General features: G+C 40.2%; 1 protein-coding gene across 1 annotated transcript; it reads left to right on the top strand.

Annotated features, from left to right (window-relative positions):
• Positions 1 to 2,963: 2,963 nt before the first annotated feature.
• On the top strand, positions 2,964 to 26,354 carry LOC115113698 (vesicular glutamate transporter 2.1-like). Its single transcript, XM_029641636.2, has 12 exons — positions 2,964 to 3,415; positions 5,565 to 5,820; positions 6,375 to 6,493; positions 8,318 to 8,432; positions 14,700 to 14,787; positions 14,922 to 15,008; positions 15,634 to 15,776; positions 19,699 to 19,848; positions 20,027 to 20,159; positions 20,345 to 20,455; positions 22,235 to 22,362; positions 22,492 to 26,354. Exons 1-12 carry the CDS (start codon positions 3,342 to 3,344, stop codon positions 22,831 to 22,833), a joined length of 1,746 nt encoding a protein of 581 aa, XP_029497496.1. The 5' UTR covers positions 2,964 to 3,341; the 3' UTR covers positions 22,834 to 26,354.
• The last annotated feature ends 642 nt before the right edge of the window (positions 26,355 to 26,996 follow it).

A 26,996-nucleotide genomic window follows, 5' to 3' on the forward strand; every position in this document is an offset into this window, starting at 1 on the left:
GATAGAGATACTGTAATGGTCCAAGATGGTAATACACCCATGTCTACTGTATATATGTTTGGTCTGATAGAGCCCTTTCCAGTGGATATAATCTACACTCAGTTTGAAATGTTTTGAGTGGCATATTAAATCAAACCAGACAAAATATTAGCCCTGTTTTTGGGGTTGCATTCCGCTTCCTTGTTTAGATTTATGGCGAGATATGCAACTTGCATGTGTGATTTCTTCTGGTGTGGGACCCGAATGTGTGTTTGCCTGTGTTACTTGCACATGTATCTATCTGCTCTTTATTTTGACACTTATCAAACTCATTGTAAGCAGGAAAATCAGATTCCTCAGCCCTGTTAGTCATTACTCACTTAAGTTAAGTTGATCATTCCTATCTGCTTTTCAGTCATACTCTATATTTGTACTCAGTAGCACAATGGGAGGCCTTCTCTTTTTAATTTTGATTTAGCGCAGAGCACTTATATGGGACAGGTTTTATTTAGCCAATGAGTCTTTCAGACAGAAAACCCCACTACATTATTACTGTTTAATGTCAATCATTCCAACATGTCTGGATGTTCTCATAATAAAAGGAAAGTTGACTTTAGATTACATGTTGCAAAGCAATTGTTATGAAATTCAACTTCAAAAGGAACTGTAGCTTATTGAATCGATTTCAAGTTACTGTAAAGTGAGTTGTGCAAACAGAGGTGTTAGCTATACAGTATATAGACTCAGAGTATGCATCACAATCTCCTGTCCCATAGACATTCAATGGAAGGAAACATGCATCATTTAACCTGCATAATGTCCCCTTTACAGCAATCAGTTCACACTATTTTATCACAGCCTGTATACACATGAAAAATGTTGGGGTATGTACAGTAGTTGCCATATTAGTTTCAGTAAACAAATCACTTATTTAGATTGTTTATTATTTGTATAGTTTGCTCAATGTAGGATTAGGTCTTATAATGCAGTTAATTATGTAATATATTGATCAGATTTTATTTGTAGGCTTTTTCTAGGTTCATCTGTTTTGAACTAATCTGTTTTGTAAATGTTAATAGCCTCTCATGGTGATGGTGGAAACTATGCCATTGGATGATTTGACTTGGTATAACTTCAACTTCAAAGTCACGTACGACATCACTATCTCAGGCTTGTCAATATTCCAGTGCTTGACTAACACCACTCTCAGCCATACAGACACAATCCCTTGGGAGACTCTTGACTCCTCATGTCCTTTTTGCATACAGGGTGGAAGCCACAGTACATGACCAGTAGATCAATGCCTTAAATGTCTATGTTTACTTTTTGGGATGTACTTCAAAAACAATAACTTTCTATTGTTCTATTCCTATGATGTTTCACAACTCATATGTTTTAAAATCATAGTCTGTGTTGTCTAAATATGTTGTGTCTTGATTGTTTTGCATGAAAGGCTATAGAACTTATTAACAACATTCTGATAATGTCCTTTTAAATAAAATATTTCAGGATTTTAAATGTGTGCACTACAATTACTGTATAACTAACAACATGTATAGAACATGTATAGCAAACTTAATGATGGTGTTGGAGTCGTGTTTGGCCACACAGTCTGGATGATCAGGGAGTACAGGAGTGGACTAAGCACACACCCCTGTGGGGCCCCAGTGTTGAGGATCAGCGTGGCAGACATGTTGTTGCCTACCCTTACCACCTGGGGGCAGCCCGTCAGGAAGTCAAGGATCCAGTTGCAGAGGGAGGTGTTTAGTCCCAGGGTCCTTAGCTTAGTGATGAGCTTTGTGATGAGCTTTGTGGGCACTATGGGGTTGAATGCTGAGCTGTAGTCAATGAACAGCATTCTCACATAGGTGTTCCTTTTGTCCAGGGGGGAAGGGCAATGTGGAGATTGTGTCATCTGTGAATCTGTTGGGGTGGGATGCAAATCTAAGTGGGTCTAGGGTATCTTGGAGGATACAGGCATGAAAATAGCAGCCTATTCATATCAGAAATACTTCAAATCAAATATCATGGTTTTAAAAAATATATATATATTATCACGTTTTCATCCCATCCAGTACTGCATGTAAAATGTAGTGTACTTCGAGGATGTCTCACTGGCCTAATGCAAAACCTGACAGGAATTATTACTAAGTGCCCGCCAGATGGCGTCAGTTCCCCAATCCATTTATACTCTATTAGCGTTAGGTAGCTGCCAGTTTCTTTAAGAATTTCCATGTGTCTCTCAAAGGTGTTCGGCTCTTACATTTTAATATTTCAGAATGAACTGTGGTGGAACCGCAAAATAACTTTGATCTACCCTTTGATGCTATAGTTACAGGTGTGTGTGTGTGTGTGTGTGTGTGTGTGTGTGTGTGTGTGTGTGTGTGTGTGTGTGTGTGTGTGTGTGTGTGTGTGTGTGTGTGTGTGTGTGTGGAGCAAGCAAGAGAGAGAAGTGGGTAAAAGTGTATGTGTTGGGGGGATGCCTAAATTATTGATGGATTCCTGTTTTCACGAGAGCTCATAGGAGGGGAATCCAGCCCTCATCTGGTTTCCATAGCACCGCCCTCCGGAAGATAAGACAGTATTTTATGTAGGCTCCATGTAGACTTCATGCCTAATATAAAAACAAATATTGGGAAAGGTTGTAAAACTGAAAATAACTTGCGTTTGTATGTCACCACGCATAGCCCTCACACTTTGTAAGGTTATGATTTCCAAATGCAAACAAACCATCTAACCATCCTTTCTTATTCCAGCCTGAACCACTCCCTAAAACAGTCGATTACAGTGTAACAACAATAGCTTTCTGGACAGTAGGCTATATTGAGTATTACTCTGGTGATCAGTTATGTGGATGCGGCGTGCACCAAGCGCAGATAGTGTGCACGAGGCTGTCGCTGACCTTGGTGCTGAACAGCCAGAGGTTCTCGCGACGTCAGAAAAGCTGGCGCTCTCCACTGAGACGCGCAAACCCAGCTCTGTGGTTTATAGAAGCAACTCCACACACCGCTAGTTCCCGCTTTTACTGGTTGTTTCTTGTTTTAGATTATATGGTTTTCACCGTAGACGCTTCTAACGTTTTTCTCTTTCGTTCGCTTTAGGAATTATCTGTTGATTTTCATTGCGATGGCACTTGTACGTGAGGTGAACGATTAGTTTATATGGGGAATCAGAGCTCATCTGATTTCTCTCACATGTAGGCGTTTTTACAGCGAACGACGCGTGATAGGCTACAGATCTTGTCTGCTTTTCTTATCAAATAATCAGATACATCGCTTGCTCCACCGGTTTGTTCGGTCACATTGCACCGTAACATGAAGCTTAAACAGTAGACATTTTTTAGAAAAACATCAAATTTGGATATGGAGTCCGTCAAGATGAGAGCCAAAGAGGGGATAAAGGAATTTGGGGCGAAGACCCTGGGACAGATGTACAAGTAGGTGTTGAAATTATGTTTAATATGCAGGCTAGCCCATGTTTAAACATAGGGCTGGTTATGATTTCTGTATTTTCAAGTGATACGCCTACAATATGGTGGTGTAATATGGTGGTGTAATGGGAGTAGACTTACTGTACGTTCCTATCCTATGCCGAGAAGTGTGTTACTTTTATCTCAAACAGCTTGCAGTCATGGTCACGCCTCTAATATACGTAGTGGGAAAATTATGCATAACCTCGTGAAAGCGCAGGAAGGACCTTGATGCATGTGGAAAAAGTCAACAATACCTTAATGCATTAAACAGATAGCTGCGAAAAGCATTTGCCGTGAACTAGCCTACTATGTATGCGATTAAATACACATCCACGGAGTGTTATCTTCGTTTGCAATTGGCTTGTGACCGGGTCCCTGTAATATTTAAAAATATTTTACTGAAACCAACAACTACAGGAGGTTATCTCTTTCATTATTTACGGGATGGGTATCGATTTATTGCTAGTAGCCTAAACGTCGAACTGATTTGTCTTGCTAAGTGGCAAGGGCTTCATGCATCAAAGCTGGGACCGAGAGACTGAAAAACAGCTTCTATCTCAAGGCCATCAGACTGCTCAACAGCAATCACTAACTCAGAGAGGCTGCTGCCTACATTGAGACACTTTAATAAATGGATCACTAGTCACTTTAAACAATGCCACTTTAATAATGTTTACATATCTTACAATACTAATATCACATGTATATAATGTATTTTAAACCGTCTATTGCACCTTGCCTATGCCGCTCGGCCATCGCTCATCCATATACTTACATGTACATATTCTCATTAACCCCTTTAGATTTGTGTGAATTATGTAGTTGTTGGGTAATTGTTAGATGACTTGTTAGATATTACTGCATTGTCGGAACTAGAAGCAGAAGCATTTCGCTACACTCGCATTAACATCTGCTAACCATGTGTATGTGACAAATAACATTTGACATCTATTCTGATGCTTGTAGTTGCAGCCTAATGTCAATCAATGTATTGTTGAAGCCTCTAAATGAACCTATTTAGTTTTGTTTTGGATTTTTTTCGATGTATTGTTGCTTCCTTCGATAGGCCTATTTGGATTCCAAGTCCCATTTTAAACTTAGCTTGTATGAAATAACAGCTGCATGTTGTTGCGTTAAAAATATGTATTTTTCGTTGGGCATAACGAAATGATCACATTAATCTAGTTCATGTGCAATAGTTTTGATATTCCAAATGTATATTCTAAACAGGGGTGCATAATTAGCTAAGATAAGATAAAATAGTTCTTGTCATTTTTTCCTTATGGCGATTTTACATATTTTTTTTTTAGGTATAGGCCTAATACTGTAACTGTAGCCTAAGCTTTATTTGGCCTTATTTTGGCAAACGAATTAATTGTGCATATGGCCAATAATGCATTTGAAACCGCAGGGTGAATGTTTTCCTGGAGAGATTAGCAACAGCCAAATCCGTGAATGCAAATGAGGGTGGAGGTGAGCGGTTGCTGCAATGCGGTGGGCGCATCTTCATTCGCTTCTTGCTCCAATGTACGATGCTTTTTGGGGGGCATTCGATGAAACTGAACCTGGTGCCGCTAACATACAGCGCTATTTTCTATTAATAGTTGCTAAATTACCTTGCTAAAGTAGACTTTTCGTTTAATGAAAAAAACATTTTCTGGATCATGTTAGTTATCATGTTCTGAATCATGTTGGTTATCATTCATCAGATAGCGCCCCCAGTCGTTGGGGCGAATACACTATCCTCATAAAACAGTGGATTGAATAGGCATAGATATTTAATGTAGACCTAGATAACCTAAAATTGTGTTTCAGTACGCTATCCGAAGAAGATGGTTTTAAAATATAAATGAGTCTCCTTCCTTATTTTCAATAACTTTTACATTTTAAAGATTTTTATTGAACTTGATGCAGGCTATATTTGAAGGCTGCAGACTACAACATATAGAACTGTATAGGTCTATCATTGAACTTAATTACAGGCCTGAATTTTTGCTACACTAAAATGCATTTATTATTCACAACATTCAAATATCGAACATAGGTTAATCCATTAATTTGAGGCTGATTTTCCGACGAAATTGGATGACTTTTTTTATCTGGCTGTTTGAAGGGTGATGGAGAAGCGACAGGGAACTGGTGAAGTTATCGAACTAACAGAGGACGGCAGGCCCTCTGAGGCCCAGGAGAAGAAAGCACCCCTGTGCGACTGCACGTGTTTTGGGCTGCCCCGCCGATATATCATCGCCATCATGAGCGGTCTAGGCTTCTGTATCTCCTTCGGCATCCGATGCAATCTGGGCGTGGCCATCGTGGGAATGGTCAACAACAGCACTATTCACAAAGATGGGAAGATCATCATCACAGAGGTGTGTGTGGTGCACACTTTATTGACGTCAACATCGTGTCACCGCCCTCCTGCTCCCTAATTTGTCGTCCCTAAAAATAGTCCAGATGTTGGAGGTCTCCTAATCTTCTCACACTTGACCTGACCTTATATTGAAAATAAAAAATAAGCAAAGGCAGATACAGAACATTTCCCTTCGTGTATTGGTTTCATAGCTAGATTCATTTTGTTCCATGCTTTTTCAGTGCAGCCATTATAGGTATGCCACAACCATAAACTATTGTATTCCATAATAACACAGCATTTAGCCTGTGTATCCTACACACCGTGTACGTGGAACCGTATATGATGGTAATGATTATAGCTCACATTTCTGCTTCTCACTATATCCCTATTTCCTGTTATGATATGTGACCTTAGGCTTTTGTTAACGTCTTTATACGTTTTGTGAATTATTGTATTGAATTATTGTATTGAATTACAATGGAATTTATATATGTGAAGAGGATTTATTACGATGTTCCATCGATTGTGTATTGTTTATTTTATTGTCTTTGTTTTTATTTCACTGGAAAGAAAGCAAAGTTCAACTGGGACCCAGAGACAGTCGGTATGATCCATGGTTCGTTTTTCTGGGGCTATATAGTGACGCAGATCCCGGGAGGGTACATATGCTCGAGACTGGCAGCTAACAGGTAGGCCTACATTCATTATTATTTTTTATTTTTATTTTTTTTACATAAGTTTGTATTCCTTCTCACAGTCTCAAATGCGATCTATTCGTAATTATTCAATTGGTTACTAAAATGTATCACTATGAAATGAACGACCCTCAAGAAAAAAAATGAAAATAGGTCCGATTTATTTTAGTCATCAAGAGATGTACCCAATATGTAAGATCCGAGCAACTGGGATGATGACGTAGATGTAGATTATTGAAGCCTGGATATATTATCGGTTTTCAACTTGTCATTATCACACCTTTTCCCGTCAGAATAAATTATGTGAGGAACGAATTTTTAAACAACATCAACATTTTAATGGTCTGGAAATGTTGCAGACACAAAGGCATCCCACAAGGGTTTAATTGGACGTTTCAAATCTTTATGACAATTAGACCTTTACTGTAAATGAGAGGGAGGATTTGCAGGCCAGTATTGCGACCCAAGGTTTAACAGACAGTAGGCAATAGTAACCATTGTGACTGCAATGGAGAAGGCCATTAATGGATAATTAATTTGGGAAGGAACGATTCAGCCGCTGACGCTGGCAGGGCTATTGAGATTTGACGGTGTCGTTCCGGTCCACAGGGCTTTCTGCCACCTGTTAATGAGGTCCCCGGGGGGAGCCGTGTCTAACTTGCTGCATTCTGGGGCCATGGCGACCAGCCCGGTCCTCGTCGCCGAAGGCTTACTCACGCTCATATGCACGGTGCACACTAAACATGGCTTATAAATAAGGTTTAGGCCTAGCTTACATGAGGCATGAGCAGCATTTAAATATAGGATATTATAATAGGAAATTACTATATATTTTAGTGGGTCTTTGGTCCACTGTTCATAATAGTAGTGTCCATAATTGGTGATCGCAATTTATACCCTGAATATATATGAAGAAAGACAATCAATTTGGCATCATAATATGTTTTGTTGAGTAAATACAATATTATTTGTTGAGCGGGCTATTTAAACATATACGATGTATTACATTTGTATAATGTAGTTTAATGTATAACATGTTTATTGTCTATATGTTTTCTTGATTGACATTGAGATGTAATCGACGCCAGAGAGTTGCCTCAATCCGATTAGAGTTGCCCCCCGCGTGCGGGTGGGAGGGGCGTGGTCTCCGGGTGTTTACAAGACGTGACAAAAAAAAAACATGGTTCCGGTTATTCATTTGGGATTGCCCCCACTGGCTCAGCTGCGCTCAAACCAATGCCCTCTGCTGTCGGCACTCCCTGTCATCACGCTTTCATTTATTTCTCCAAATTATTTATTGCTATCTAACGTAAATCAAGAAGTTAACGGTGCACTAGCCAATGCTTGACATGAAAAAAATCAAAGTCTTAAATATTTTAATGATGCAAGAAATTTATATATATATATATTTGGACGTAAGATTGGCCATTTGATTAGAAGAAGAACAGCCGGCCGAATATAGGCCTTATAACCATTAGAAAATGGGATAGAGAAATGACATTGAATAGGACTAACTCCATTTCGATAGTAAGCCAGTAAATGAGTGTGGAATGTGATTTGTTAGATGGGTCCCTGCTAAATTTAGTCCGGATGGTTTTTAAAAAAATCGGAGATTAATAAATTAATTAAACATGAAGTCAATGAGAGGCCTAGGCCTAAACTAAACTAACTGTTTCCTGCTTTGAAGAATAAATTGGCCAAGACATAAATACAGCTTAAATAAATCACTAGGCCTACTGGACACATTGTTTATCAAAATGATGTATAAGGCCTACGACATACGATATATGCAAATGTGTATATTTATGTTTCTTTTAGGGTTTTTGGTCTTGCCATTTTCCTTACCTCGACGCTCAATATGTTAATCCCCTCGGCGGCACGGACGCATTATGGACTGGTCATCTTTGTGAGGATATTGCAAGGGCTGGTGGAGGTAAGGAGTTCTTTAATTGAAAAGTCACATTTCTGGAGAGCTTTTTTCTTATTTGCAAATTGTAATTCAGATTGAGTACGTCTATCCTGTCAATAGCACAGTTTTCGAAAATAGCTAGTTTTCCTTTGTGGCAGTTCGATTATGTTTAGGCTACAGTATGTCAGAGGCAATGGAATAGAGGCAGTACAACAGCCAGAATGCACCCTGGGGAAATGTGAGACTGTTGTATTGATCTGCAGCTGGGTATTTGTTGTGGGAGAGTCCCCTCTGTCTGTTCTAAAAAATATGTTCTCTGTTTTTCACACAAAAATTAACTGTAGTTGTACAGGCTCTGGTCTTGTCTCATCTTGATTACTGTCGGGTAATATGGTCAAGTGCAGCAAAGAAAGACCTAGTAAAGCTGGAGCTGGCTCAAAACAGAGCAGCACACCTTGCCCTTAACTGCACATGTCAGTCTTTCCTGGTTGACGGTTGATCAGAGATTAACTGATGATTAACAGATGAAAATTCCAGATTGTCTGCATAATCAAATATCATACAGCTCAGACACCCATACATCCCCCACAGGACATGCCACCAGGGGTCTCTTCACAGTCCCCAAGTCCAAACGAATTGACGGCAAAGCACAGTATTATACAGAGCCGTGATCGTATGGAACTCCCTTCCATCTCCAATTACTCAAGCAAACAGCAAAATTACCTTTAAAAAAATGATAAAACAACTTCTCATGGCACAATAGGGATGGTGAAATGACACACACACACACAGACACACACAGACACACACACACACACACACACACACACACACACACACACACACACACACACACACACACACACACACACACACACACACACACACACACACTATCACACACACTATCACACTCAACACACACAATCTACACACACATTATTCTTTAGTTGTATTGTTTATATATGTTTTTATTTTTAATTTGTGTGACTGTTCTTTTCTATCAGTGTGTTTTCCCACTGGGCACAGATGGCAATTTAACATCGATTCCTTGTTGGTTCAATGTAATTTCATTGAAATGAAGTGGAAACAAAGTTGATTCAACCAGTGTGTTCCCAGTGGGTTGTTACTTGACATGTTTTATGTTTTTGTGTGGGCCCCAGGAAGAATAGCTGCTGCTTCGGCAAAAGCTAATAGGGATCCGAATGAACCAATAAACCTGCTGAAACATATCTGCTCTGCTCTCTGGTAGTAACACCACAGTTAGGAAAATGCTAGTCTAGCCAGAATCATATTCCCAAAGACAATGTGCTGATATAGCAACAGCTCATGAATCCACTGTCCAGTAGGCATATTGAAACATAAGATGTTGGCAGCGGCTGCCTTGTACAGTAAAACATGATGCCATGTTGATACTGAAGGGCAGGCTACATTCACAGTGTCATAATAAAACACATCCAGCTAAACAAATCAGATGTGGAAAAAGTACTCAAATGTCATACTTGAGTAAAAGTAAAGATACCTATTAAACGACTCAAGTAAAAGTGAATGTCACCCAGTAAAATTCTACTTGAGTAAAAGTATGTTTAGTGAGTCCACCAGATGTGAGACAGTAGGGATGACCAGGGACGTTCTCTTGATAAGTGTGTGAATTGGACCTTTTTCCTCTACTGCTAAGCATTGGAGTAAAAAGTACATAATTTTCTTTATGAATGTAGGGAATTAAAAGTAAAAGTTGTCAAAAATATAAATAGTAAAGTAAGATTCCCCCCAAAAAACGTATGTAGTACTTTAACGTATTTTTACTTAAGTACTTTACATCGATACACCATCCTGGCACCAGAGCCAACTATTGAGAATCATTTTGAACACCATAGATGGAATTTTAGAATAATACTTTATTGTCCATTATCTTGCAGAGAATGGAAATATGTATTTATTCTCACAAGCCTGACTCATTACTAACTACTTTCAATGCAATAATTATCTTAAAATAATTGTCTATAGGCTGTGAGTGATAGAAATAGGGTTCAAATGAATGTCTTGTGATAATGAATGGTGTAATTCAATAACAACAGCACATCTACGTGTTTATCATTGATGGCTGAGGTGAGACTGGACCAGTAGCTCCCACCTGGGCACACACTGATTGAATCAACGTTGTTTCCACAACAGCACATCTACGTGTTTGGCATTGATGGCTGAGGTGAGACTGGGCCAGTAGCTCCCACCTGGGCACACACTGGTTGAATCAACGTTGTTTCCACAACAGCACATCTACGTGTTTATCATTGATGGCTGAGGTGAGACTGGGCCAGTAGCTCCCACCTGGGCACACACTGGTTGAATCAACGTTGTTTCCACAACAGCACATCTACGTGTTTATCATTGATGGCTGAGGTGAGACTGGGCCAGTAGCTCCCACCTGGACACACACTGGTTGAATCAACGTTGTTTCCACAACAGCACATCTACGTGTTTGGCATTGATGGCTGAGGTGAGACTGGGCCAGTAGCTCCCACCTGGAAACACACTGGTTGAATCAACGTTGTTTCCACAACAGCACATCTATGTGTTTGGCATTGATGGCTGAGGTGAGACTGGGCCAGTAGCTCCCACCTGGGCACACACTGGTTGAATCAACGTTGTTTCCACAACAGCACATCTACGTGTTTATCATTGATGGCTGAGGTGAGACTGGGCCAGTAGCTCCCACCTGGGCACACACTGGTTGAATCAACGTTGTTTCCACAACAGCACATCTATGTGTTTGGCATTGATGGCTGAGGTGAGACTGGGCCAGTAGCTCCCACCTGGGCACACACTGGTTGAATCAACGTTGTTTCCACAACAGCACATCTACGTGTTTATCATTGATGGCTGAGGTGAGACTGGGCCAGTAGCTCCCACCTGGACACACACTGGTTGAATCAACGTTGTTTCCACAACAGCACATCTACGTGTTTGGCATTGATGGCTGAGGTGAGACTGGACCAGTAGCTCCCACCTGGGCACACACTGATTGAATCAACGTTGTTTCCACAACAGCACATCTACGTGTTTATCATTGATGGCTGAGGTGAGACTGGGCCAGTAGCTCCCACCTGGGCACACACTGATTGAATCAACGTTGTTTCCACAACAGCACATCTACGTGTTTGGCATTGATGGCTGAGGTGAGACTGGGCCAGTAGCTCCCACCTGGACACACACTGATTGAATCAACGTTGTTTCCACAACAGCACATCTACGTGTTTATCATTGATGGCTGAGGTGAGACTGGGCCAGTAGCTCCCACCTGGGCACACACTGGTTGAATCAATGTTGTTTCCACGTCATTTCAATGAAATGACATTGAACCAATGTGGAATAGACGTTGAATTGACGTCTGTGCCCAGTGGGTCCTTGATTTGAATGAGCCATCAGATGACAAAGGCTAATCTGGTTATGTCTTGTTTTTGTCTCTGTAAGGAAAGGCTTCAGTGTTTTGGATATATTCAGTAAATAGAGCAATATTAATTCAGTTGTGAGTGGTACACATTCCATGAGCTTATAGGAGGACCTAAAAGTGATTAATATATAGTGATCTCAGATCAGTCCAGTGGATAGCTAGGATAAATCTCCTCCTAGCATGACCATGCAGATTGCATTTTCAAATAGCACACTCTGTTCCAATTAGCAGCTAATGAACATTTAATGGCAGCAGCATTGTCAGTGTAATGAGAGGCTCATCAGTTAGCTCAGAGCACTGCGTCTCGTATTAATGTTCATCAAAAAGGCAATGAAGAGAGTATGTTGGTTTTTGTTTGTGATCATATTTGATTTACAACCATGGCAGCTCATATCTAGTAGTATCATCTCTTGTGATTGTCAGCTCAGTGCAGGCAAATGTATTATCGGTATGTCTTATGTTTACAATTTCTCCCATTATTCTGTGACAATCTGTTTGAAACCACTATTTGAATAACACAGTTCCCTACATTTAGTCTTTAAAATGGTTGTGTGCAACTTTGTGTTTTTAAACTCTTTTTTTTTAATATGTATTAATCAGTTTGGCCAAAATGGGGGAGGTATTTAAAGGACATGTGAAGAAAGATTAGAAGACAAGGTTAAGATAACAAATGAACGTTGTATTTTACCTAATGAATCCAATAACAGGTGGTACTGTAACACGTTACACTATATCTCAGCTAACCCGTTAAGGGCAATAGACTGTAATAAGGCTCAAGATTCAAGGCCTGCCCACTGGGCACACATTGGTTGAATCAACGTTGAATTGACGTCTGTGCCCAGTGGGTGGTTATTTCATGTTCATAAATGTTTAATTTGACCTAATGAAACCCATAGCTGGTGGTAACTAACAAAAGGCTTACAAGTATAAGATATTACATGTTACCCCAGGAAAGGTAGCCTATCAGTTAGAGCGTTGGGCCAGTAATCGATTGGTCGCTGGTTCAAATACCCGAGCCGACAAGGTGTCAATGTGCCTTTGAGTCAGGCACTTAACCCTAATTTGCTCCAAGGGCGTCGTACTACTGGATGACCCTGTAAAACTGTAACTATCTGGTATATGTGACAAATAAACCATACAGTACTAGTCAAAAGACACACCTGCTCATTCAAGGGTTTTTCTTTATTTGTACAATTTACTACATTATAAAATAATAGTGAAAACATCAAAACTATGAAATAACACATATGGAATCATGTAGTAACCAAAAAAGTGTTCAACAAATCAAAATATATTTTAGATTTTAGATTCTTCAAAGTAGCCACCCTTTTCCTTGATGAGAGCTTTGCACCCTCTTGGCATTCTCTCAACCAGCTTCATGAGGTAGTCATCTGGAATGCATTTCAATTAACAGGTGTGCCTTGTTAAAAGTGAATTTGTGGAATTTCTTTCCTTCTTAATGTGTTTAAGCCAATCAGTTGGGTTGTGACAAGGTAGGGGTGTTATACAGAAGATAGCCCTATTTGGTAAAATACCAAGTCCATATTATTGCAAGAACAGCTCAAATAAGCAAAGAGAAACGACAGTCTATCATCACTAAGGAAGACTTAGAGTTACCTTTGCTGCAGATGATACGTTCATTAGAGTTACCAGCCTCAGAAATTGCAGCCCAAATAAATGCTTCACAGAGTTCAAGTAACAGACTTGCTTGGGCCAAGAAACAAGAGCAATGGACATTAGACCGGTGGCGTCCAAATGTATGATTTTTGGTTCCAAATTCTGTGCTTTGTGAGACGCAGAGTAGGTGAACGGATGATCTCTGCATGTTTAGTTCCCACCATGAAGCATCGAGGAGGAGGTGTGATGTTGTGGGGGTGCTTTGCTGGTGACACTGTGATTTATTTAGAATTCCAGGCACACTTCACCAGCATGGCTACCACAGAGTGAAGGAAAAGCAGCCAACAAGTGCTCAGCATATGTGAAGAAGAATGTGCCAAGCTGTCATCAAAGCAAAGGGTGGCTACATTGAAGAATCTCAAATATAAAATATATTTTGATTTGTTTAACACTTGTTTGTTACTACATGATCGCATATGTGTTATTACATAGTTTTGATGTCTTCACTACTATTCTACAATGTAGAAAATAGGAAAAATAAAGAAAAACCTTTGAATGAGTAGGTGTGTACAAACTTTGACTGGTACTGTATATTTAAAACAATGTATTAGATTTTTTAACCCATTGTGTGTGGTAACTATAAAAAAGTCTATACTTAGCTTTACCCCAGGATATCAATTATTAAGGGTGGTAACTATAGAAACAAGGTAGCTTTATTCACGTCAGGGGAATTTAGAGGAACAAGGTTGCCATATTCACATCATGGGAACTTAGTGAAAAGTGTCAGCCTATTTGCAACGCACCTCCTTGTTATTGTATTTCCATTGTTGTGTGTTTCCCCTGCATTCAGTAGTCTATGAATCACATGATTATGAAGGTATAAATGTATGAAAGCGTGTAGACTTATTTACAATGTATGTAGTTCTGTCTTGTGATGTACTTGTGTACATGTATTATGTCATGTTTGATGTTTTGTGAGGACTCCAGGAAGAGTAGCTGCTGCTTTAGCAGTAGCTAATGGGGATCCTAATAAAATGCTAAATACTAAATGTTAAGCAGTGTTGCTAGAATCCATTGCTATTGCCATAAGGAGCAGGATGATCAGAATATTCTGGCCATCTTATTCATTATAATTTAATGATAATAGCAGCAGTATGATGTACTTTAAACCAGTTACCTACTCTTAGTTGCTCATGGTTCTGTGGTGTGTGTGACCTACCCAGGGAGTGACCTACCCAGCCTGCCATGGGATCTGGAGTAAGTGGGCTCCCCCTCTGGAGAGGAGTCGCCTGGCCACCACCTCCTTCTGTGGTAAATACTCTTTTCAATAGTATCTTATCTGTCACACTATGGCAGTGAAGCAAGAGGTACAGTAGTTGTACTTCCTTTGTCTATTTAGATTTCCTTTTTCATGTCTTCCCCCTCTCTATCATTTCTTCTTACAGGTTCCTATGCTGGTGCTGTCATTGCCATGCCTCTAGCAGGGATCCTGGTGCAGTACTCAGGCTGGTCCTCTGTGTTCTATCTCTATGGTAAGATATAGTTCCATGGCGATGTTATAGCTTCCAAATGTAAAAGCATGAGCATACCCATCCTGATAAGTCACTGCGTGCCGAAATGTTGGTTAGGTTAACCCACTCATATGTTGGGAGCATATATAGAGTTTTCCACTTTCTTTCTATCTTTTTATATAGCTTCCAAATTTGTTTTTTACATTTTTTTTAATCATCATCACATTCTAACCAAACAACCTATTTGAAAATATTGAAAATATGTTGAGTAGAGTACATCCTCTTCAGGACATTTTAAAGCTGGTTGCTGATGCTTTCAGACCTCCAGACCATTGATTTCTTCCCAATGTTTTGGTGTGTCTGTTCTCCAATAATTTTCCATCTCACCCTGGACTAGATGAATTTGGCCTTTCTGTCTGAGGGTTTAGTCTATAGGGGATTTCTAAAAGATCCGGCTGCCTTTTAAGAATGTAATGTTATTGTACAGGCCGATCGAAGTTCACATACAACAATGACACAATTAAAACACATTTACAATAGGGTGTCTGTAGCTTTGCTGCATGGTTCCATAATGACTAGAAGATATACATAATCTACCACCCATATTTTATTTCTCCTGTGTAATAATCCCAATATCATTGTGCAGGGTGCTTTGGGATCTTCTGGTATATGTTCTGGATCCTTGTGTCGTATGAAAGTCCTGCTGTGCACCCTACCATCACCCAGGAGGAACGAGTCTACATAGAGGAGAGCATCGGGGAGAGTGCCAAGCTCATGGGCCCTGCTGAGGTGAGGGACAGGGCTTGAGGTTGGTTGAATAAAAGTTGTTTGAAGGGTTTCAAACAACTTTCACTCAACTAACCTCATGCCCTGCTTCTCTGTTTCAGTGAAATAATCCAAATCTGTGTGAAAGTTTGACAAAGTTTTTTAGTAGGCCATTACGTTTTCTTAGTGATATTAGGCCAGAGTTCTCAAAGTCTTCAAAGTCCACTTCTCCTCAAATGGATTCCTATGATATTAAATTGGGAGATGATACTATGCCCCACTTCCTACTCAGGCTGGTTTTGATCTCTGCTCCCCTGAGGCCTCATGCATAAAATGTGAGTATGTCCAGAATATACCACAAATTGTGCATGCGCCAAAAAAGTTGACATTTATACAAATATAACTTGAGACAATGTGCTAACCTATCCGGAAACTTTAGACCATGCGGATGCACATCTCACATCTCTAAAAATCTATGTGTTTCATTTTATTGTAACATATAGACATAGGAATCTTTTCCTATTTATTTTATTTTCATAACCATTGCAGAATAAATTCCTCACCTTTTCTTTCCATGACAGGTTCATATTCTTGAAGTAGCCATACAACAAATTACAATGCACAGCTCTCATTTAAGTGGACCTTGTAGCCTAGTAAATAGATAGGCTATATACAGTTGAAGTCGGAAGTTTACATACACCTTAGCCAAATACATTTACATTCACAAAATTAGAATTTGGTAGCATTGCCTTTAAATTGGGTCCAACATTTCAAGTAGCATTCCACAAGCTTCCCACAATAAGTTGGGTGAATTTTGGCCCATTCCTCCTGACAGAGCTGGTGTAACTGAGTCCGGTTTGTAGGCCTCCTTGCTCGCACACACTTTTTTTTAGTTCTGCCTACAAATTTTCTATGGGAATGAGGTCAGGGCTTTATGATGGCCACTCCAATACCTTGACTTTGTTGTCCTTAAGCCATCTTGCCACAACTTTGGAAGTATGCTTGGGGTCATTGTCCATTTGGAAGACCCATTTGCATCCAAGCTTTTAACTTCCTGACTGATGTCTTGAGCTATTGCTTCAATATATCCACATAATTTTCCTTCGTAATGATGCCATCTATTTTGTGAAGTGCACCAGTCCCTCCTGCAGCAAAGCACCCCCACAACATGATGCTGCCACCCCCGTGCTTCACGGTTGGGATGGTGTTCTTTGCCCTGCAAGCATCCTCCTTTTCCCTCCAAATATAACGATGGTCATTATGACCAAACAGTTCTATTTTTGTTTCATCAGGCCAGAGGACATTTCTCCAAAAAGTACGATCTTTGTCCTCATGTGCAGTTGCAAACCGTAGTCTGGCTTTTTATGGCGGTTTTGGAGCAGTGGCTTCTTCCTTCCTGAGCGGCCTTTCAGGTTATGTCGATATAGGACTCGTTTTACTGTGGATATAGATACTTTTGTAGCTGTTTCCTCCAGCATCTTCAAAAGGTCCTTTGCTGTTGTTCTGGGATTGATTTGCACTTTTCGCACCAAAGTACATTCATCTCTAGGAGACAGAACGCGTCTCCTCCCTGAGCGGTATGATGGCTGCGTGGTCCCATGGTGTTTATACCTGCGTACTATTGTTTGTACAGATGAACTTCAACTGTATATTTCAAGTTAGGCAATCCGATAAGAGGCACGGTTTATAGTATATAGTAGAATTTGACAGGTAAACAGTTGATCTTTTACATTGAAGTAGGCCTATGTTGGCGACTGTAATACACAACATAGTCTCAGGGCAATCTCTGACACGCTGACACTCTTATTTAGTATGGTATGTTACGTTACGTTAGCCTCCTGTGACCCGGAAAAATTTGTTTGGGGTCTAAAAATATGGTTATTTATATTTTATTGTATGTGCAAAATTGTCCTCTGTACCGGTCATTAGGATGTAAATATTACAAAATTGACATTACAGTCAATGGGTAAAGTAGATGAAAAACATAGTTGCAGCATGTGGGTGTCCACTATAGAGCACATTTTTATAAACTCTTGTTTAGCTCTTATTTAATGTGAACAAAATATTACAAGTCCTGACAACTCACTTAACTATTCCTGAGAAATCCACTTACTAGAAACAATTTGAATATCAAACTCACAAAAATGATCTTTAATAATTACTCACACTTCTTTTCAAATGACCATAAAGTGTGTACATTTTGAACGGCATCCATTTTTTTAAAGAACCAGGAAGATAAAGTTGTCAAGGTCACACCCCCACATGTGATATCATTGAAAAGCCCATAATGTCCTCTCAAAGGGACAACAGGTCTTAATACAGTGGCTTGTATGGCCTTAGAGATACGGACCAAGAACTGATGAATTATTGCTGGGTCTCAGGGGGTTAGGTACATTATGAATGGAATAGCGCTCGTACAATATTCTATGAATTAGAGGATGTATAGTATCATACATCTTACCCAGTCATACAATAGCATACGAATTGGATTTAATTTATCATACATCTTGAATGAGGTATAGTATTGTACGTCTTGATCTGAGATCAGGTTGCTTGCACCATAATAACAAAGGAGAATTATGGAGAGAATTTATGTTGGCGGTTAGGGTAACGACAAAATGTTAGGAGAACTAAAACGACAAAGTTTACGTGAATTTATGTAGCTGGTTAGATGAATTTGGTTAAGTTTAGAATAAGGGTTAAGAGAAGGGTTAGCTAAAATACAAGAGTTGTCTCTGACGCGACTTGAACATGCAATTTTTGGATTGCTAGTCTGTCGTGGATTAAGAAATCAGCATGCTTCAATTTGGCTGGTGCCTAGGCAAATTTGGCCAAGTGAATTGAACGCGTGTGCTCACATACTACTTTAAAAAGCCCTTGTTTGAAAAACGAGAAAAAGCATCAGTCGTACTGTTTGTCCATTTTGAGATGCCATAGCCAGTATACGCTTCCTCAAAATAGTTAATCTAAAATAACTCAAGAAATTGTCATTTATTTTCATAGTCGTCCAGTTTTGCATCTGACTAGGATGTTTGGTGCAGTATTTTTTCGCATGAGAACGAGTTGTCTCTCGATGAATGATAACAGGCACTTCGGCTTCCAACTTTGGCTTGCCTGGAGAAAATGTTTTGTGTGCCTGAACAGCCGAAAAAAACCCTTGCCAGTCCACAATGAAGAAAAAAGTCACAAAATGTCATCAAAATATATGCACAAACTGTTCCGAACTGTTTTGGCCCACCAATCCTCACCGACCAACCTCCCTATGTCCAAAGTAACTAGACCATTAGTAGGTATGATACAGTACGTCTTGGAGATGCTCAGAAATACGTAAAGTATATTCCATATGGCTCTAAGGCCAGGTTGATGTACTGCAATGGATGTTTTTTTCAGCCGAGACAATGTTTCAGAATTTGCGGGCAGACCATCGTAAACAGGATGGGGGAAAAGTCGATTCAAAACATTGTTGAATTCAAACGTTCTGCAGACAGGTCAACAACATTTCCATTGTTTTCTCTTTCAGAAACGGACAGTTCTTTTGTCAGCTACAGCATAAATTACTGCTAAAGATTAAAAGATTGTGCCAACACAGTAAATAGACCGGTAGCTTATGTAAAATATTTGACAGTATGGGTAGCTACAGTATTGCTGTGTGATAGGAGTTTAACATCATAGCCTATTTCAACTCAGCGCCTATATGAAGGCAGGACATAGAAACCCAATGATATAATGATAAACTAAATATTGAACAACAATTCGTATTTTGCATAGAAGTGTGGTGGCTGTAGCATTTAGCCTACTTTTAAATGGTTTAAAATATACAATAAATCTATCAGAATGTGCGGACAGGCGCTCTCTATAGGCTGCATGTATGTGTTTCTCTCTTTCTCGTCGCTGCTAGCCTTTCACCGGTAACTCATGTATTTTCCTCCCTTTTGCTCCATTGTAGAAATTTAAGACCCCCTGGAAAAAGTTCTTCACCTCCATGCCTGTCTATGCAATCATCGTGGCCAACTTCTGCAGAAGCTGGACCTTCTACCTACTGCTTATCAGTCAGCCGGCCTACTTTGAGGAGGTGTTTGGGTTTGAGTTAAGCAAGGTGAGACCAGTGGAGCATTGCCAGTATAGGTCACCAGCCTAGCCAAACAGTGTTGCTGGGGTATGGTATTCGAGGTCTAGGTGAGGGATGTGTGAAAATGTTGTGCTTGGCTCTAACTGACTTTAATACTTTTTAATACCTCTATGTGGATGTTGATTGCAACTGTTCTTGTCCTCAGGTTGGCATGGTGTCTGCCCTGCCCCACTTGGTGATGACAATCATTGTGCCCATTGGAGGGCAGTTGGCTGACTACCTACGCAGCAGGAACATCCTGTCCACCACTACAGTCAGGAAGATCATGAACTGTGGAGGTGAGAGAGCCCCTTCAGCACAATATGTACAATTATATCAAATGTGTTTGATAGAATAGTAATGCTTTTACACTATCTGTATGATCGTGGTACAATGACTTTTTGGGACTGTAATTAAATTGCAACTGTGATGGCCCATAGCCCCTGGGTTACTGTAGCATGTGTGTGACTGTCTGTCTCTGCAGGGTTTGGCATGGAGGCTACACTGCTGCTGGTAGTGGGATTTTCCCACACCAAAGGGGTGGCTATTTCCTTCCTGGTCCTTGCTGTGGGCTTCAGTGGATTTGCCATATCAGGTCAGTACCTGTTAAACACATGGCATCAGAGAGTCTGCCAGTATAGATCACAGCTGCCTGTAGGATACTCCTCCCTTACTCTTTGTAGATGTGACCGATGTGAAATGGCTAGTTAGATAGCGGTGGAGCGCGTTAATAGCGTTTCGATCGGTGATGTCACTCACGTTGAGACCTTGAAGTAGTGGTTCCCCTTGCTCTGCACGTGCCGTGGCTTTTGTGGCACGATGGGTAACGATGCTTCGTGAGTGACTGTGGTTGATGTGTGCAGAGGGTCTCTGGTTCGAGCCCAGGTTGGGGCGAGGAGAGGGACAGAAGCAATACTGTTACATAGACAGAGAACAAATCTTAACAACTACACTGTAGATTCTGTCTAGAATGGCCACTATTTATTGCATGAATCTTGCCATGGAGGCAGAACTGAGTGATTTCCTCTAGATGGGCACATGAAAAATCGAAATTGGCTATATTGTAAAAATTCAAGAAAACACAACATAGCTTTTTGGTCTTAATTTAAGGTTAGGCATTAGGGTTAGCTGTGTGGTTAGGATTAGATTTTAAATCATATTTTATGACTTTGTGGCCTTGCCAGCTAGTGACCAATCTGCAGAGCTGCCTCCAGAACAAGATTCATGATGAAAACTCCAACTTGCCTATTTATCGTTCAACAGCCACCGATGTGGTCTAAAAAGGACTTGCAATCAGCAATATCCAGCTACAAAGGGAACAGGGTCGATTTCTCACATTTCTCAAACATCTATTCCAGCTGAAGCTTGTGGCCGCAAGGCAGACCTTGGTTTTACTACTACTCATTTTTCTTGGGCTTTCTCCTGGAGTATTTAATAATTCAGCACAAGTCCCAGAGGAGCTGCCATACAGGCTGGCTGTGTGCAGCTACAGAGGACACTCAGTGTGGGGGAGGAGATTCACTGGCTAGCTACTCCCTTTGCAACAAGATGGCTGCATGGGGCTTTGATTTTCATCGCAATTTCATTTCCATTACATTTATATTAGGTTTGGGGTATTTCAGTAGTTTTGATATTTCAGTAGTATTTCAGTAGTTTTGTGGTCTTCATTAAAGAAAAAAGGTAATTAAATAATGGTGTTTTTTATTACCTACCAAGAATGAGCAAAAGCTCTAGAGACCGTAAGGGCTAGATCCTATCAGATCTGCGCTAGCAAACACCCACATAGCGGTTGTTTGGACGGTGTCTGAGGTGGAACTGCGTTAGAGCTGTCAAATCCATAAGCGGCTCCTTGCGTCAGTTTATCGCGGACACTGCCATTGGATGCAAAATACGAAACCAACCGACTTCATAATCCAACTTTATAATTAGAAGTTCATGCAGCCGTGTTACAAGTTCAAACGCTCGAATGCGTGATGTTTTATTGTCTGATAGGCTATGATTCCCCCCATCCAAATTAACATTAAAACATGCATTAGCCTACACGTTCTGTTGGCGTTTTGAACTTCTAACGCAGTGGGGATACTAAGGAAGGGAGTGGTTTGTGACACAAGAGCAGCCACTCACCTATTTGTCAGTTCATACCGCAGTTACACATCCAACAACAGTCGCTATGCGGATGTCGGCCAACGCGGTCTGATACGGTCTGATTGAAACGAGGTCTAAGTTAGAGTGAAATCAGTTAAACCACAAGAACTATAACCACTTGTTTTTATTTAATCAAGTGCTAATCAATTGTTGTCTTAGAGATCTGTCTTATAGAGAGTAACTTCACACTGAAAACCTTGGATTTCATTCTGAACGTTCTTTCCACCAGGATTCAACGTCAATCACTTAGACATTGCTCCACGCTATGCCAGTATCCTTATGGGCATATCCAACGGTGTGGGCACCCTGTCTGGCATGGTATGCCCATTGATCGTAGGTGCCATGACAAAAAACAAGGTAAGACATTCTGTTACCCTTGGAAAGTCCATAAAACATTATGGTTAAACGTAGATTCATTATCGGATAGAACTACAATTCTCTTTGACTTTGTACAAGACACTTTATATTCCATCTGTCCACATGAAGACTCGAGAAGAGTGGCAGTGGGTGTTCCTCATCGCTGCTCTGGTTCACTACGGGGGAGTCATCTTCTATGGCATCTTTGCCTCTGGAGAGAAGCAGCCGTGGGCCGACCCAGAGCTGACCAGCGATGAGAAGTGTGGCTTCATCGATGAGGATGAGCTGGCAGAGGAGACGGGCGACATCACCCAGAGTTACAGTGCCCTGGGCGGCGGTCCGGCCAAAACGTACGGTGCCACTACGCAGAACGGGGGCTGGGCTGACAGCTGGGATAAAAAGGAGGAGTTTGTCCAGGAAGAGGCAGAGGGAGGGCCGTATGGCTACAGGCAGGACCAGGACTACTCCTAGAGACAGGAGACTCACTGACCATCAAACGGTAGACTTATTTTGTATTGTTTACCAGTTTAGACGAAACGAGTCAAAAACCAAACAAAAAAGATAACAATCCATTGTTGTATGTTTGCACAAATTCAAATCATTATTTCAAAAGATAAAATTTGTTCAAAAGATGATTTTATTGTACAAATAAAATACAAAATATAGAGATGTAGCACATCAAATTGCCAGATCTATTTGTAAATGTAATATGCATATAAATTATAGATATATTTATTTGGAGTGCAATTGTGTGTAAGTGTGAACCATTTCCACCTCATCAATCTGAGCTTCTTCATTCTGGAGAAGCCTGTTATGTACGATCAGACAAGATTTAACTGGCTTCCTGGATCATCATGCCTAACTGGTTCTTATTACAACTCCTCATGAGCCAGCCATTGCAGTGTAAAAGAAACATGTCACTGTAAAAAGGGGACTTAACCAGGAATGAGACTGTATGTCTTAGGTTGTACAGTATCTCTTCTGAATGCACTGAAAGTAGTGTCCTTTCAATGCATAATATCATTTTCTTTTTTTATTATGTGTTTGTATAACTGTCTTTAACACAGAGGCATAAAGATACAATAATGTTTTGAAGAACAACATAACACTTTCGCTAGTTGATGTAAAAGTCTTAAGATGCATGAAATAAAAGAATGACGAAGCGTTGCGTGTTTACTGTGCCATTTTGAGAGCTTGGGACTATACGGTTCTATCTGCATTTTTTACAAAATGGAGTTAGTGACATAGCCTTGTTCTGTTCAATGTTCTCTACCTATATACCCCAATTCAAGTTGTTAAGTTCAAAAGAATGCAAGATAAAAATAGCGGACACCATTCAAACCAATGAGGTGTTCTGAACTTTCAAGCCAATTATCTGTAATGAACACGACAGAGAGCTGGTTTCAACCGCAGGGCGCAGCAGGTGTTTATTGCAAAGGACCACAGTAGGAGGCAGGTAGCTGGGTCCAGGGGCAGGCAGAAGGTTATACACAGGGGGTCCAACAAGGTAACAGTACAGGCAGGGAAAAGGCTAGTAACGTCGTCTGGGAGATCAGGCAAAAGGTTGATAACAGGAAATCCGATAGGCTAAAGTACAGGCAGAGAATAGGCAAAAGGCATCGTTCGTGAGGCAGGCAAAAACTATCATATATGGGAGGATTACATTATGGGAAAACCAGCGCTCCCAATAGAAGTGTGTCACAAAACAAACAATACCTCACAATGATGGGGTGCAAAGAACTGAACTAAATAGTGTGAGATAACGACATACAGGTGTGTGAACAGGTGATCAGAATTCAGGTGATTGGGATCTGGAGAGTGAGGGGGATCTATGTGTTTGAGAGTGTGAGTTGGAAGCAGACATTACATTATCTAAGAATCATCTTTTTGCAGATAGAACCTTATAGTCCCAAGCTCTCGATTTCATGCCTATAACAATGTTACATCTATAAATGTTTATGATTGGAGGTTACAAACATTCATAACTCGGTTATGTAATTCTTATGTTCATTATGTCCGTTTTATTGTCTGGTCAATTCAAGTCATTTCAATGAGATTTGTTGTTGTTTAAAGGTAAATGTTTGTCTGAGGTGACTAAAGAAATATAACATGGACAATATAAAGAAATGCTGCCCGGCACTATCAAGGGCCTGTGCAATGCAGAGAAAGACCAGCCAGCCGATCCAGAAGTAGCCAATCAGTATATCTACTGTACAGACAGTCCGTCAGCAGGAGATATGTTTTGCTAATGAAAAGGAAACATTTTTAGACTGGGATAGTGATCCAGATAGACAATGTTGTTAAAGAACATTAGAGCATTACAGAATTTTTAAAAACATGACAGTATAGCTGCCTATGTAATGTATGTCACATTGAACGTTTACCATTCCTTAAAGAGTAGGTAGACAATCAAAAGAGCAGCAAGACATGATTTAGCCAGTGTGTATAGAGTGGGAATGACCAGTGTAGAGATACTGGGTTCCAGTCAATGATTTATATATACACTCGATGACTGACAGCGGCCTTGTTTAGAAGCCACCGTGCCTCCATCTTGGCACTCCCCAACATTGTAATTAAATATTTTCGAAGCTATAGAAATTAATTTATTATTGTCTACATTTGTTTTTGCCACGTTTATTCTATTACAGAACATTTAATGAGTAATTTTAAATTATATTATGTGAGCTAAACATTTAAAAAAATATATATATATTAAAACATTTTCCTTAAAAGTATAATGTTTTGAAAGTTCTAACGTTACTGTCCCCAATACAACAACAAAAAATATTTAAATACATTACATTTTGGCCTATAAACATTTAATTAAAATACTGTAGAAATCCATTCATTCCAATGGAGGATTGCTCCTACTGGAGAGTGCCAATATGGCTGACCGATGGCTTCAAAGCCTCTCATTGGCCAATACATAGCATCAGCAATCCAGGGTTTATATACACCATTGGTTTCAGTAGCGTGTCAGGGACCTAAACCTGCTTTTCACTGTCTGTCTGTGGAGACCTAAAGTCAGCACTTCACAATGTATTTATGGAAATGTATTTATGCATGGAACAAAGCCGTAGACTAAATGTTTTAACTTTTTATTTCTTTCACAAAATGTATTTTGTCTCTCAAACTGTTACTAATGTGTCAATTTCTTTGCACAATTAACCAAAGGTAACGTGTCAAGCTGGGTTTGAACAGGAGGGCTATATACTAAGGGAATTGCTGGACATTGCATGGCCTCTGTAGGCCTCTCCATGTGGCGCTAACCATACTCAGTGTACAAAGCAATAAATCCATGGTAACAGTTGTTGTCAACCATTGAAAAATGTAAAACACTAGCATATGTAACTAGAGCGTTTCTTTTACGTTTCAAGCGGTGTTTTTTGTGATATCAAATATAGAAAAGAACAAACACAAGTACTTGTAAAAATATAAAACCTATTTAGTTAGAGTCCTCCACACAGCTCTTGACATGCTGATAATGCAGGGAGTTTGTGAGGGGACTGCTCACCAGAAGAGAATGATACCCTGGGCCATTCCTGTGACATGGATGATGTCCTTCTCCATATCTCTATGGTTCCACTCCTGTTGGTGTCTGCGCATCCGTTGTTCTGTACAGTTTCCAGTGGTCGTTTTGGAGGGTGTGCTATTGTTCAGTTTTTTCTCTCTCTCTAAACCCTGTTGGTTTGATTGATGTGTGTTCTGCCAGTGGCTGGACACCTATATTGCCCCCTTAACCCTCTGTCTCTAACCACCTAAACCCCTTTCATTGTTGCAATATTCAATGACGTGAAGATTGTCTGTAAAGGTGATCTAACATTTACAGAAATGGCAGATGTATAACATGAAGTAACGGTACCTTCTTCCTGTTTTGTGCCTCTGAGTGAAGTTACAGTGTGATTCTGTGGCTTATTTTGCTGTGGCTGTGTCAATGGAGAGATTTGTTGATGTCAAAATGAAATGCTCTATATATCCATTTTATAAAAAAATGAATGAACAAAACATAACTTGTGTCTGTATTTGTGTGAACACATCCACAATCGTACAGCTCAGTCAGTGAAGTCTGTATAGGCTGATGAAGAAGCCTGGCTTTAAGTCCAACTGCGGTATTTAGGATTCCAAAGGAAAAAGTGGCATATGTGTCTGACCACTAACATTGGTACACTGGTCCTTCAGAGTTACATGCTTGCTCCAGAGCACCCTTTCTCCTTGAGAATTAGCTTTGTGGTATACCTTGCATGATGTCTGCGCACGACCAGAGTCCGTCTTGCACTAAGCTTACAGGATATGGTGACCCCTCTCCACTAAAGGACCCTTCCTCCCTCTCTATTCTCCTTCTTTGACTTGTAGTGAAATCAATGGACCAGTCCCTCGTGCTCAGCCGAACCTATTGACTGTTCTAACCTCTTAATGGAGATGGGAGGGAGGAGCAGCACTTATTGGGCTATTTGGAAGAACTGCTCGATTCAGAGAGACCCTTGGGACTGAAGCCCCTCATGGAGGGAGACCCACAACACTCTTTATGAAACAGGCCCAGGAAATATTTACTCATATTCGCGACATTCAGCACTAAACTGGTACACAGAGTTTATATGTTTTTTACAGATTGTTAAATCGATAGATTGAGTGAT

This window comes from Oncorhynchus nerka, linkage group LG28, assembly GCF_034236695.1.
Source record: "Oncorhynchus nerka isolate Pitt River linkage group LG28, Oner_Uvic_2.0, whole genome shotgun sequence".
NCBI lineage: Eukaryota > Metazoa > Chordata > Actinopteri > Salmoniformes > Salmonidae > Oncorhynchus > Oncorhynchus nerka.

Coding starts and splice junctions, on each gene's coding strand:
- LOC115113698 (XM_029641636.2), top strand. CDS start 3,342: ATGGAGTCCGTCAAGATGAGAGCCAAAGAGGGGATAAAGGAATTTGGG. Junction 6,494..8,317: donor TCGAGACTGGCAGCTAACAG/GTAGGCCTACAT, acceptor TGTTTCTTTTAG/GGTTTTTGGTCTTGCCATTT. Junction 15,777..19,698: donor AGCTCATGGGCCCTGCTGAG/GTGAGGGACAGG, acceptor GCTCCATTGTAG/AAATTTAAGACCCCCTGGAA.